The 14,541-nt window shown below is 40.8% G+C and overlaps 1 protein-coding gene across 17 annotated transcripts in view; it reads right to left on the bottom strand.

Moving 5' to 3' along the window:
- ZFHX4 (zinc finger homeobox 4) overlaps positions 1-14,541 on the bottom strand; it is a 284,051-nt gene that overhangs the window by 28,830 nt on the left and 240,680 nt on the right. For 15 of the 17 annotated variants that reach the window (XM_053249343.1, XM_053249353.1, XM_053249338.1 and 12 more), the window contains one exon: positions 4,355-4,477. The exons of the other annotated variants lie outside the window; for them this stretch is intronic. In XM_053249343.1, the coding sequence (XP_053105318.1) occupies positions 4,355-4,477 (123 nt within the window). The remainder of the gene's footprint in view (positions 1-4,354; positions 4,478-14,541) is intronic. 17 annotated transcript variants of the gene reach the window in all.

The following is a 14,541-nucleotide window of genomic DNA, read 5'->3' as shown; positions in this document are numbered from 1 at the left end:
TATTGCACTGCACAGGAAGATGAGCTTTTCTAATGCTGAGCATGTTAAAACAACCTTTTCCATTATGGATCAAGAGATGGCGAATGTTTAGACACTGTGGCAGAAGTAGATATTTCTAGCTCAGAAAAAGAATATCATAGCGACTATATTTGAGTTCTCAAATGTTAGAAGTTAGGAGACAGTATCACTAGCACTTCCCATACAAATGAAGAAGTGTAAAAATAGGTAAGAAAGCACTCAAATAAAATGTATATTTTAGCTAGAGCTCCTGCAATACTCTGGCTCCTAATCTAGCTGCCAGGCCCAGTGCAGTATGCACACCTCCAGCATATTCCATCTGTGGTGAATGCAGTATTTTAACAAGTTTCCTGTGAAGGGGCTGAGCCAAAGTTAAGCCTTTGCAGAGCTAACCATTGCCAAAACAGCAGCAGTTTAAAGGGGTATGGTCTGATTTATGTGACATTTGCACTATTCATAGAACTGACAATGTATTATTTAATAGAGAGATTTGGAAAGGTCTAAACCATGACTTTTCTAAAGAAAACATTCCACTTATGCCACATATGTGTCTTAAAATCAGTTAGCAGACAATTCCTGGTAGCCATATGCCATAGATTATTAAGGACACTGTCCACAATTTAGGGCAGCTTTATACATGATCCACATGTGAAGGCTACCAAACACCTCCACATGTTCATGCTCCATGTAGTAGGCCATAATAATCGTATGGTACTTACTATGTGAGTCAATCCAATGGTTGAGAATGCTCCCTGCCAACATCAGCTACTGCCAGGGATGTGCAGCACTGGCATGAAATCATTCCATGTAACGGGCTGACTCATGAAGTAACCATAATTCAAATGCTAAACTCCAACGTATGGACTACAGCAACAGAGACCACAATATATTAAGCAGGCCTCATACTATACTGCAAAAAACTGCTGAGACTCAAGCATGTGACTCTTTTTACATCTGTTCTGAAGTACAAATTATTTGCCATTCTAAATTTTCTCAGTCTGCTCCGCTGCTCCCATAGTAGGAACATAGGAAGCTGCCATCTACTGAGTCAGACCATTGGTCTATCTAGCTCAGTATTGTTTTCACAGACTGGCAGCAGCTTCTCCAAGGTTGCAGGCTGGAATCTCTCTCAGTCCTATCTTGGAGAAGCCAGGGAGGGAACTTGAAACCTTCTGCTCTTCCCAGAGCGGCTTCATCCCCTGAGGGGAATATCTTGCAGTGCTCACACATCAAGTCTCCCATTCATATGCAACCAGGGCAGACACTCCTTAGCTATGGGGACAAGTCATGCTTGCTACCACAAGACCAGCACTAAATGAGCAAAGAGGCACCTTTTAAAAGTGGTGATTCTCTTTATTTAGCGGGGGGAGAGCAACTGGCCCTATCCATCCCCAGCACAGCATTCCTCCAGTGCCTGTTGCTGGTGTTTATCTTATATTTCTTTTTTAGATTGTGAGCTCTTTGGGGACAGGCAGCCATTTTATTTATTTATACATATCTGTGTATACTGCTTTGGGAACTTTTGTTGAAAAGTTGTATATAAATATTTGGTGTGTGTGTGTGTAAGTAATTCATTTAGTATACCTGAAGTATAACAATCACCTTCTTCATGATTTTCAAATCCCAAAGTTAAAACAATAGCTATGCAGAATAACGTGGGGAAATCCAATAAAATGTGTGTACTAATCAAATGAAGTACTGAAAAACCTATAAACAAATATAGATTAATTATTTATGAATCAGTGAATATGATAAAGACTGTACAATTCAGGACTTCTGACAGATGATATTATTCAAATCCAAAATACTTTTAAAATTATAAAAGCTGGTAAGGTATTCTAATTAGAATATAATTAAAGGATGTTTTTATTGCAATAATGAAGGTGAATTTCCATTGCTCCTTGTGTTTACTACCTTATTAAAAAGTGTTCCCCTTAGCCATGTCAGAAACACATTACATTTTCAATGCAAATGTATTAATCTGGATAAATTCCATATTAATTCCTACACTGTGTAGAGCTGTAATTTGGATTATAATTAATCTAAAGTGGCACTAGATTTAAATGACAATATAAATGAGGCATTAGGAGGCTCTTTGCTTCTGAATGAATATTCAGTAAACATAGCTTGCTTATTGCCAAGTTGCCTTTTGAAAGTCTCAGTCTGAGATAAGGAAGGCAATGCTGAACAACAGTTTACATAAATGTGTGTGCCAAACATGTTAATCCCCCCTTTTCTAATAGAGTTGATGCTAAAAAGGGGCGAGAGCACTTTTCTGTCTAACTTGTTAAGACTGTGATTAACTTATTGGTTTTCCTGGGATTTCTTTGGCAAGACCAGCAACACTTAACTCAAAAGAAGAAAGCCCAAATTAACATTCAATTATACATAAGCAGTTATGCAGTCATTAGGAATAGTTGTCAGCTGTGTTGAGAATTAAGCCCATGGAATGAATACTTCATATGCAGAATTAATTTGAGAATTCTATCAAAAGGATTCAAAAGGTCAGTTTGAGAATTTGAAATATGAACTATTTTCTGAGTTTGCTGGGAACGCACTAGAGGCATATGCCTTTTGCACTGCTTTTGAAAGGTATTCTATTACATAGTTTACTTAGAGGTGGGGTAGGGGGACTTACAGTGTGTTTGTTGCAGTGCACCAAGCAAGTACTCCAGCATAGGTTATTTGTCCTAATTAAACCTGGCCCTTCTGAAGCTTCAAGGTATCTTGAAAATCCCCCCCCCCCACACTATTTCTAGAAGGAGACCACCATTTTTGCCTATTGGCCCACTATTAGTTATTCTAGGCACTGAGGCGTTTACAGTAGAAAAACTTTGTACATGATATCTCTGAAATGCATTCCAAAGCTTGTTTGATGAAACATGTAGCAAGAGACAGATGTCCAAGTGGTTTTGTCTCCTTTTCTACCGGAACACTTCTGAAGACCCAGTAATGAGCAGGAAGTTCTTCTCTCTGGTATTCTTTTCAGACATCACCTTCCAAGAAAAGGACTTTGTATACTTAAAAAAAACAAACCCCAAAAACCAACCCTACAGACACAGCTTTGCCATAAGCAGCCCTTTTTTTCAGTTCCTTGAATTCAAAAGTGAAATAACTCCAATGCCACTGAGGTTTCTCAGCAGTAATAGATATTGACCTCAACATGTTGACAGCCAAACACAAAATGTGCTTTATTCCTTAAAGATGGCTTCTGAATTAATTTGGCATAAAGACCCATCGATATTGTTATATTTTAATCCATTTTTTTAAAAACCCTAAATTTAGGAGTATCTATATAAATATGGGTGAGTTCAAATTTAAGTAAACTTGCATGTAAAATGATGTCTTCTGTATAACTAAATGTCTTTATGGTGAATACAAGCTCCTTTATATGCTGCTGTCATTGGGATACAAGGAAAAGATATATGACTACCTGAAACTAATAGGCTTCAACCTGTTTCAGCACTTCTTCTGCTTCAGTGAATCCAGCATAATGTAACTAGGAATAGCGTGCAGCAAAAGTAGGCAATGTAATATTCATTGTGACCATAGATTTCCATCTCATACATAAAAATCATGGATGAAGTCACATATTTGCCAAATCAAACACAGAAAAAGCCTTGTGTATCCATGCCAGATGCTGGCCTTGGGTTTGTTTGTGCACAAGTAAATGTCATGACATAGGAGTTTTGTTTTCAAAGACAGTAGCTTTCATTACTGGGCTTCGTATATTCCCAGAGATCAATATTACCCAACTCATAATCCGTTTTCAATGATATTTCCTCTTTCTTAGGCTGAATCATCTCTAAACTTTTTTTCAGTGGATTTTCTGTCTTTCCCTCCTAAATACCATAAATAAATGCCCAGAAAGGAGGAAGATTCCTGAATGTAAGTGATCATATATCAAGAATGGGGGTGTGTGTGTGTGGAGGGGAGGGGAGAAGTATTCTGACATTCTTAGGGCTGCAAGAGGAACAAAATTTGAAGAAGGGAAAAATTTCAAGTGGTATCTAATCCTATGCTTATGAAAAATTAATATGCCATCAGAGGAATCACAAGTACAGCTAAGATTAATGAAAGGCGCTTAAAAAATTACAAGCACACAAACTGATTTGATTAAAAAATAATCTCACTAGTCATCCTGTAATATTCTTCAACTTATCCGCATCTATTCTGTCAGATGGTTATGATTAAAAATAGGTCAATGGGAGGCTACTGATAGAAATCACATGCAAAATACACATGCAGTAGATAATAACAGGAATGCCCAGACGGTTTGAAATGAAAGACTATTTAATAAGATTTTTTAAAGAGTGACAAAATTCTAGCATCTTACCCGAGTCTTTACTAGCTTTTTTGCCTTCACTATTATTTCTCTCTTTCTCACACGTGTCTTTATCATCAGCAACAGACACTGATGAGCTTTTAGCAGACCCTTCTGCATCTTCAACTTGTTCTTCTGTGAACGAGCATAAAAAAATTAAAAAGCTAACTTAGGGATCATTCAGCATCAATTGTAAACATGATCTTTAATAAGATTGGCAATAAATTTAATAAGAGGTACAAAAGAGAGAGAGAGGAGAAGAAGAAGAAGAAGAAGAAATAGAGAGGAGTATGTGAAAAAGAGTGGCACTTCAAAGAGATCTGATATTAATTATTAATTATTTGAAAATTTTCAGATTCAGCCTAGAAATTGCAAACATTTCTTTATCAGAGTGTATAGTGCTAATCAGTGTGATAGATCATATGTTTCTCATTTGCTATTCATTGGCTAGAAGTGATTTGTGTCAAGAAAAAAGTGCACACAACACAGATTTGAACAAAAGAAAGCACATGTTGAAATATATTTGAAAGCGAAGAAACCCTCTCAAAAATAAATCCTATTAGAGTCTGCACATCTTGCTAATTGCAATATGTAAGTGCTGTGTTGGATCTAAATGTTGAAAATTCTTAGTTTTCATCTCCAGGGGGTGCTATTCAGGGTAAATGACACAACTTGGTATATTGCTTCTAAGGAAGCGGCATTACCCACACCTTGCTTACATGTTCACACCAGCTAGATTACATGAAAATCTTCACAGTAACTCAACCCAATTTAATTATTCTGTAAATCTTAGCTATGCTGCTACTAGTGGATTAATCTGTTTATGCAGTTAGCTTCTATGCTGGGGCCATGTAGCACTAATCCGTGAAAGGCCTACTGTTCCTTTTCATCTTGTGATCATTTGTCTCTGACTGTGCTGATGTCACATTTTAATGAATTTTAGCAATCTGAGTAATGCCAGATAACCAGACTTGCTACTCCCTACAGCACAGCATGCTGTTTTCATTGCAATACAAACAAAAAAAGAAAGTCATATTTCCCAGTTCAGGTAGGAATTATATAAATTAGGATGGGAAGGTAAAATGGGATTCAAAACAACAGGCTGCTCAATTTCATAAAATCTTTAATGACCATATAAATTAACCCTGGAAAGGCAAAAGGTCACAGACATGCATTTGCATAAACTCCTCTATTCACTTTTGATAAGCGGAGCTTTTACGCAGGGAACATGATACAATTAACCCTTCAGGAACCATACAAAATCCAGCTACCGACATTTTAAGTGTCAAGCATTAACTGAAAATTACACACTGCATAAAATTTTCATTGTAAATGCGATAGTGATTGAAAGGGGAAATCGTGGCCCCTTCCGCACCCCATGTTTTATTAATAACATTCTGACAGCAGAATGAAATATCCTCTGTCACATGAAGCAGCTGAGCACAGAAAAATTGCTACTTAGTGCCTTACTTGCCAACTCTGCAGTGGAGCTGTATGCATAGGCAAACAATTGAAATCAACAATGTCGAACTACAAAACATATTTTGTTTAAAAAATGTTCACTACAACTTCTTGTTCTAAAAACGGATCAGAATGTTTGCATTCGTTTCTTTGTAAATACTATGCTGTAACTCTAGATATCAACGACCATTTTATTCAGCACCACTAGGAAGTAGGAAAACTGGTTTTAAAAGACAGATGCAGCAATGACCAGCAAAAATGGAACAAACTCACTGCTTTAGCGTGTGTGTGTGTGTGCGTGTGTGTGTTTTGCCTCCCACTCTCTCAGGGGTATTACTAATCAAATACTGTAGGCTCCCTAGTCACAGTTGGAAGCAAGGCTGTGTTTGTTAAGGGTGATGGGGGAGCACAGTTTAGGATGCTGTGAGCCTGTGATCATGACTAGATGGGGCTATGTTAATGTCAAGTGTACACACACACACACCCCATGCATCTAGTCAGAACCCATGGCCTAGTACAGCTTAAGGCACTTCCTTTTTTACTCATCCTCTGCGATGGACACATTTTCTTCTTTTCTTAGATTTACCTGCCCATTCCTTTTGGGCAGGAAAAATGAAGTGTCACAGTGATACTTAGTGTCCTTATCTTGAGGGGGCATAAAATTGTAAAAGCTGTCATGACAAGCATTAAATAAAACGTACGTGTGTGTGTGTGTGTGAGTGAGAGAGAGAGAGAGAGTATGAATACCATGAAGGTACTAAAATAAAAGCCACAGTATCATCATCTGGGTCTCATCAGACAATTTTTGCAGGGTGCTCTTTTTCTGGTATGTGTTTTAAGTATGAGAGAAATTCCCAGACATGTTCTCCTATACATCATCATGGTGTCTGACCTCAACCTGACCCTGGCAACAGTTTGAGAAATCTAAATGTGAACAAAGACTCTGTGTCAGCAGCAGGGAGAGATTGCGGGGTAGACTTTCCCCCATCAGCTTAATCGCAAACAGCAGTTTTGAGGCCATAACTTTACAGGGCTCCACCAAGCCACAAACACGTAACCTTTGGAGGTGAAACTGCCCTCCACCCCCTCCTCCCTTCTTGATTTTTCTCAGTCCTCTGGTACTTCCTTTGATGTAGCAAGGCAATTAGATCTAATGTTCAAGTACTGCAAGCCTGTTTTATGGTTTCAGAGGTGAGAGCTGTTTATTACAGGTAGGCTCCTGGGGGCCATAAAGGCTTTGCAAATTTTAATCATGCAAAAAACTAATCAAATGTAACTTATACACACCATAAAAATTAATATCATTATTATGCAGTATTTAAATGGGCTGTCTTGGCTTTTCAATAGCAGACACATTCAGAAAAATATTTGCATTCATATCAGAAATGAAGTTGGTTTTCCTTTTGGAAATCTGTTTTACAGAAAGAAATGACAGTGGAACTATTCTTACTTATCTTCAGAAAAGCAGCAAAATCTACACTGTTGCACATTTTATTAATTGGATACAGAACAATGCAGTTGCCACACATAACACCATATTAAGCTATATAAAAAGAAAAATATTGAATAATCTGTTACTTTACGAAATTTAAATTTAATAAATTAGAAACATACAAGTTATGACAACAGCCCTCAATGACTTCCTCAGTCTTTTGAAAAATCATTGACTTTGTTTTATGATCAGTTCACATTTTAATCAACAGATATCTCTAGGAATATTGTAGAGATTCACACCAATACAGCCCAAAGTCTTTTGATTGTACTTTAGATACATGCTTTAGGTTCTTGTGGTCTGTTATAAATGGACCAGAGTTCTACCTATATGCGCTTACATATGCTTTAAAAATAAGTAGAACATAAAATCCAGTCATATTTTAATAGCTAACATAACATTCACTATTTTATTCTCACCTGGTTTTATTTTATCTAAATATTACAAAGGCTTTGAAGTCAAATTCCACGTTTAAATACTGTCAATCTTATTTTCTGAAACCCACTCTAAAGTATATACAGTATAAAAAAGAAACACACTTAGGAATGCTTACCATTGAAGAATCAAGATTTAAGAATTCTGATATATGTTTACTATATTTGCATTTAGTAAATAGTATGTACATATTTTGGAGACTTTATCTTTTCATATAATGCTGTCCTTTCTGCTTAAGATCCACTGCAGGAGCTCTGCTTAGTGCCCTGGGGACTGAGGCAGAGGCTTTCACTGCAGAAGCCCCAACACTTTGGAAAGCACTATGGTAACATCTGTAGCTGCCCATAATACATACATTGGGCAAAGATTATCCAAAACACTCCCCTGTAAGTTAGTTCACTAGTATTATGTTCATGTTGCAGGCAGAGCCGTTTTGGGTGGGGGTAGGGAAAGAGGGGCACTGCCCTGGACTCCACACAGGGAGGGAGCCCCTTCCAAAGTATGGCTCACTATTGGAATTGATTGGATCAATCCTTTTTATTCAAGGCAATAAAACAAATCAGTTAAAATATAACGCCAAGTAGGGATGTGCACAGAACCAGCACAGGGAAGTTCGAAGGTGGGGGGATAATTTTAAGGGAGGGGGAGGGTGCACTCAACCCTCCCGCTGCTTCCCCCCATCGGTGCTCCATTGTAAACTGGTCCAGTGGGGCAGCACCATTCCTCCCTGCTGCCCCGTCCCCTTGTTCTCCTCCCTGCTGCCCCATCCCCGTCTTCCTTGTAAATGGAAGTGCCCTGCACATGTGTAAGCATGCAAAGTACCCGGACCGGTTTACAATGGAGAGTCGGCGGGGGAGAAGTGGCAGGAGAGGTGAGTGCACCCTCCCCTGCCCTTAAAGTCAAACTACTGCCTTTGAACTGGTTCAGAGGCTCATAAAGGGCCTCCAAACTGGTTCCATGTACATCCCTAACCCCAAGAACAAGAGTTATTTCAAAATTGTGGGTTATTACATTGACACAGGATATACAGGACACAGGACATACTCTGCAATGTAAAGCACATGGTGGAATATTATTTTTTAATTGATCATTATACTGGCACAGTTGTGCCAGTATAGTTAAGACAGAGAGTAGTTTCAACAAGCTGCAGTGCCCAAGCATTGCCCAAAACCAGTATGGCAGTCAGTTCCTTCCCTGCCCACACCTTGGGAACACAGCCCTTCAGTTTCCTTCCCTTACCTCTTCTTTTCTTTCCCCACTGCAGCTATACCTTTTAATACTGCTCCTTTGCCTTAGGAAAGGCAAACTGTTCAACTCTAGTTATTGGTTACTCCATGGTTATCAAAACCGGTTTGTACATTTTATCCCAACCTCCACCCAAAACCGGTTTGCTGCTCTGTGCAACCAGGTGTGAGTGGGATGTGGGGGTGGGGGAGAGAAGATGTGCTCTATTTAGTTATGCTGCAAAGAGCTCTTCTGGGCTCCTCAACACTGCAGTGTGAGTGTGGGGGGATGGCTGCAATGTGTATGGTTGCAATGCATGTGATTGTGTGTGAGAGAATGGTTACATCACTTGTGTACATTTACACTATTTTTCTGATAACAGTATCCTGAAGAAATTAAATCAAGCAGAACTGTGAAGTGTATTGGAAAGTAAGGTCTTTCACACGACCTCACTGGGAGAGCTGGCAGGCTGCGGGGAAGGCAAGAGCTTGCCTGTCTTCCCCAGCAGACAGGCAGCCACCACCTTCCCCTCTGCCGCACCACTCACCCACATGAGCAGTGGTGTGGCAGAGGGAGATGCGGGGAGTGGGAGGACATCCCTCCTCCCACATACCAGGGTGCCAAGGGGCATGAACGTGGTGGCTGCTCTTGTTAGAACAGTTTCCGTGCTTGGCACAACCACCCTGGCTCGCTGCCGTAAAAAAGCCATTTAACCCAGTTGCAATCACCCAGACGATCACCAACGAAGGTTAAGTGAACCACAGGTTCTTTTACCCTTGGCTAAATGCCAAGTTAAAAAGTGGGGCTTGGTGGGGTTTTTTTTTAAAGAAAAGGGAAAAAATGAAGTTCAGATTTAAAGTGAACAGAAATTACCTGCTTCTTGTTGTGACATTCACTGCTGAATAATCATGAGGTAGGATCACACTGTCGCTATTACTGAATCCACTAATTTCATTTAATTGTGTTTTTCCCCCCAGGCAAGTGTGTGCATGACTTTATCTTAGGTGAAGGTTTTACAAAGTTTTTGGTGTTCAATATCAGGACGTTCTACCTTGTGGTATGGGTAAGCTTTTCCTCATAGTGTCTAATCAGATTTCCCTTTTTAAAACGCCAGGAGCATTTTCAGACAGCAGTCTTTACTGTGAGACTTTACTGTGAGTTCAAAGTTGCCCAAACAAACCGATGCAAAAAGTGTTTTTTTTTAATCGGGCTACACCCTAATGTTCAATGAAAAACTTGAATTGTGTCTAAAGTGCTCCTGATAGCTTGCAGGGACTTCGGGATAAATCTGGCTGATATATAAATGCACAACTTCCATTCCAGAGGAGATGCAAACTAAAAGCCCTGTGTGAAAAAGCTCCTGGAAATTCAGTAATCCAAAAACCTTCAGTTTAAGATAACAACAACAATGAATGTTATTTGTTAGCTGCCCCACAACAAATTGTTCTCAGGGTAGCAAATTGTTCTCTTATGATGAGAGTTAAGATGCTTTACATTTTCACTCATGCTCTAAAAAGAATGGAAATTGCAAGTTAAGGTGCACATCTTAACTTCTGTGCCGTATAAGCTGTAAAGACTTTGTACAGTCTGTTATATGATGATGGCTTTGGAAATGAGGCTCCATGCACCAACACTGTGAGACTATTCTCACGGTCTGCCAAAATCAGGCTAAGGGAGCCTAGCCCGATTTTGCCGGACCATGAGAACCACTGGACTCGCAGGCGAGCCGGGTTTTCCTAAGCGGGTCACCCGCTTAACTACCCCTCCCCTAAGCCCAGGTTAGCGGAGCGAGCGCTCCGCTAACCTGGGCTTTCGGATTGTGTGTTGCTGTGCAGGGCAGACTGGAGCTTCCGGGGGCCGCAGCCGGCTCCATGATGGAGCTGGCAATCGTATGGGTGGCTGCTGAGGCCGCCCAAAGCAAACTGGCTGGTTATCTGCAGGGAGAGCGGGCTAAGCCTGCTCTCCCTCCCCAGGTAGGTCTCTTCGATCATGAGACCCGTCTCAATCCCTCCAGGCGGGTCTCTTTGATCTTGAGACCCGCCTCAATCACTTCTATTCAAGTTTTCCACCTACCTTGCTTCCATACAACCAAAAAGTGGGAGCAACACAACTCCCAAACTTGGTCATAACAGTTTTTGATTGAGTGAATGACCTCAGTATTGTATTTACCTGAATTGAAGATAACTCTGAATTTGAGACAACTCCCATAACATACAGATTATACCTGCATTTACTTGAAAGAAATAGGACTCTGAATTTAAGATGACTTCCTGATTTCTAATATTAAAAAACTTGGGGAGGAAACTATTCTTGGATTTAGGTAAATACAGTACATTAGAACCAAGTAGTTAATGAATATAACCAATGATGCCAGATCTGAAGGATAGTTTCTCTTGATCCAAAGACTACCATTAGGAAAGGGCTGTGGAAATAAACACCTGCTTGCATTTTGCGAACTGCTGGCTGTACCCCAGAATAGCAATCTCAAATAATTTTAAGGACCCCAAGAACTTGGCATCTAAAAATGAGTTCCCAGTATTTCATCACATTGTCTCAAATTCTGGCACAGGCATGAAAAGGAGCCACTTTATATAACCCTCTTGGGCATGATAGCTGATGGTAGAGGAGATGGTCATATGAAGGGCAATGGCTCATGCAGGGTTACGTGTGCATTGAAGTTTAGCTTGTACCTCCAAACACCCAGCTTCAGCTGTTTTCTGGAGCATGCTGAAACTGAAAGCATGTGGATTTCTCTTCACATGATCACATTCTCCCATGGTAGGAGTGATGATTCTGTTTTCAATAGCTCCCAGTGAATTTTATGAAACAAATAAAATGGTGTATAATTGACAACACAGCTGAGATAGGACAAAAGTTATTTCTCATTCTAGACACTGCAATTACTAACAGGGGCAACTTTAACTCCTACCCAGGGGTATCCCAAACTTTACTTACTATCATATAAGCACGAATGACTGTCCTATGAGGACAATATTGCTCTTGGGGACAAAACTATAACGTGAGCAAAACCTCACATTATATGTTACACTCCCACCACCACTGGCTCCCCTGTTTACGAATGACAGGGACATTATAAGGAGCAATATCCCTCCACCTCTTCCTAAAAATAGCTTCAGGGGTTTAAAGTAAGGAGCAGTGACTGGCATCCTATCAAGGTATGTGTGTTTCAAGGGACAGCAGGGGTGCAACAGGAGTACTCATGCAACTCTTCCCCTAATCCCCCTGTATGGGTGCTATTGCGCAAGACCCATTAGAGTTTCAAGTGTTCCCTCTGCTCCGGAAGGAAACCAGTCAGAAACCAGTCACCAAGATCTAAGATTGGAAACCAGTCACTGACCCTCAGAGTCCTTCTGGAGCACAGGTCGCTCCTGGAACTCCAATGGCCCTTGCACAACAACACATGTGCAGGGGGAGTGGGGGAGTTGCATGAGGGCTCCTGTTGTACCCTCAAAGTCTTTCAAAGTGCACATGCTTCATTAGCCAGGATGTCAGCCAATAGGTATCCAACACTTCTCCCTCCACACTCACCCCATCATAAGCCAGACTTAGAGGGCAGGCAGGTTTCTTTATCTCATTTTGAATGCAGCTCTCGGAGCGGGAATGTGGAAGCATTCACTGCCTCCTTCTCAGAATGTAGAATTTCTGGTCAGTTTGGGGGAACATGGGAACAGAGCTGGCTTTGCAAAACAGGCTTGGCTTTATCCCTTGCTTTGCCTACAGCAAAAGTATTTTTGATTTACTGGAAGGTAAAGAACCTGGTGAAAGATCAACCCCACCTATCCCCCTCACTGACCTTACAGTCATTATTAAGTGCGTTGTCATTGTGGTGATCAGAGCCACTGTCAGGATCAGGTACAATTCTCAGTTTGATTTGGATATCAGGAGTGGTGAATGGGTGGAAGAAGTATTGGACAGACCTTAGTGATTGGGTACAGACCCTAGTGAGCAAAGGCATTAGGCATGGTGGTTGATAAACAGGTGGAGAGCAGTGGGCGGTGGAGAGGGGAGCTAGACTCTGCATCACTCTTAATTAAACTTTAAGAGCCTTTAGCTAAATTGATAGTAAAGGGGACAGGAAGTCAGAAATCTGAAACTGAAAAATTCCAAAGCCTCTTTTCCTGAAATTAAACTGACAGATTTTGATGGCTGGTTAAGTACTGTTATCTGTAATCTTCTGCTTTATATCCCTGAACATTTGCATACTGCTAAGCAAAGCCCCTTTCACAATAAATCCTTATTTCTAGGGCCAAACTACGTGTTATGTTAAGTATGTTATTAGTGCTGATAGGTTTAACCTTTCTTTTAAAGAACAGCAGCTGGATTGGGCCTCCCTGTGGATCAGGACCATTCACCCAATTCTTTTGCCATGGTCCTGATCTCAGCTGAGGTCCCCACAGTTGCTCTTTAACAAGAAAAAACCATCCACTGCCAACAGTGGAAGCGTGTGTGTGTGTGTGTGTGTGTGTGTGTGTGTGTGTGTGTGAGAGAGAGAGAGAGAGAGAGAGAGAGAGAGAGAGAGAGAGAGAGAGAGAGAAAAATCTCCATTTTCATCCTGATCTGCAGGGAGGCTGATCTAGCAACTATTTTTAAAAGAAAATTTAAGCCCATTGGCACTAATGGCAGACAATGAAATGCTTGGCCCCTAGCTACACAGTATGGAACCAAGCAAGCCACACCTATTCTATGCATTGCCTTATCGTCTTCTACAACTTCTCTCCAATTCGCCTACACTTACCATGTCTAGAAAATTTGCCATTAGAAAAACTATTTGCCATTCTCCTCCCTATTTCCCCCCAAACTCGTGTCACATTCAGGATTTATTTATTTATTTATTTGTCGCATTTCTATACTGCCTAAATCAGCAGCCTCAAGGTGGTTTGCAGGCTTTAAACATTACAAGTAGGGACTTGCAAAAAAATGTTGCCATTTCCCCCAATTCCTAACACAGAGTTCCTGTTGAGAGTTTCAGGCAGCCTGGAACAGGACCCTTGCACCACAGGTTCTGAAAGGGTGAAGAGGTTTAAGGAAAAGGGGATCCATTCTTCTTTTCCACCTTCTGGCCTTCCCCTTCCATGCACACACTATATAGTGCTCAAGAGCGCAGGTTCAGGGCTGTTGGAGAACTCTGAACCCGAGTGCTTTATTGCTATGTAGTGGGTGAGGGGATTCTGGAAAGTGGAATGAGTAAAGGTGTTCTCCCCCTCTCCCACACCAAAGACTTCCCTTTATAGCACAGAAAGGAGCATGACACACATCGCCATGAATACATCTACCCACACAAACTCTGTCCTTTTCTGGCATACTATAAACTCTTAGGGGCTCAAGCCCCTAGCAGTTTTCTGGGCAAAATACAAAGTGCTGTTTACTACCTTTAAAGCCCTGAATGGCTTAGGTCCAGGTCACCTTAGAGAACGCCTTCTTCTATATGATTCCCACTGCACGTTAAGGTCATCTGAGAAGGTCCATCTCCAGTTACCACCAGTACATCTGGTGGTGACTCAGAGGTGGGCCTTCTCTGTAGCTGCCCCTGGGCTATGGAATGCCCCCTCTGCAGAAATCCATAATC

This window comes from Hemicordylus capensis, chromosome 4, assembly GCF_027244095.1.
Source record: "Hemicordylus capensis ecotype Gifberg chromosome 4, rHemCap1.1.pri, whole genome shotgun sequence".
NCBI lineage: Eukaryota > Metazoa > Chordata > Lepidosauria > Squamata > Cordylidae > Hemicordylus > Hemicordylus capensis.
The sequence above is the reverse complement of the archived record's forward strand: the minus strand, read 5'-3'. Positions and strand labels throughout refer to the sequence as shown.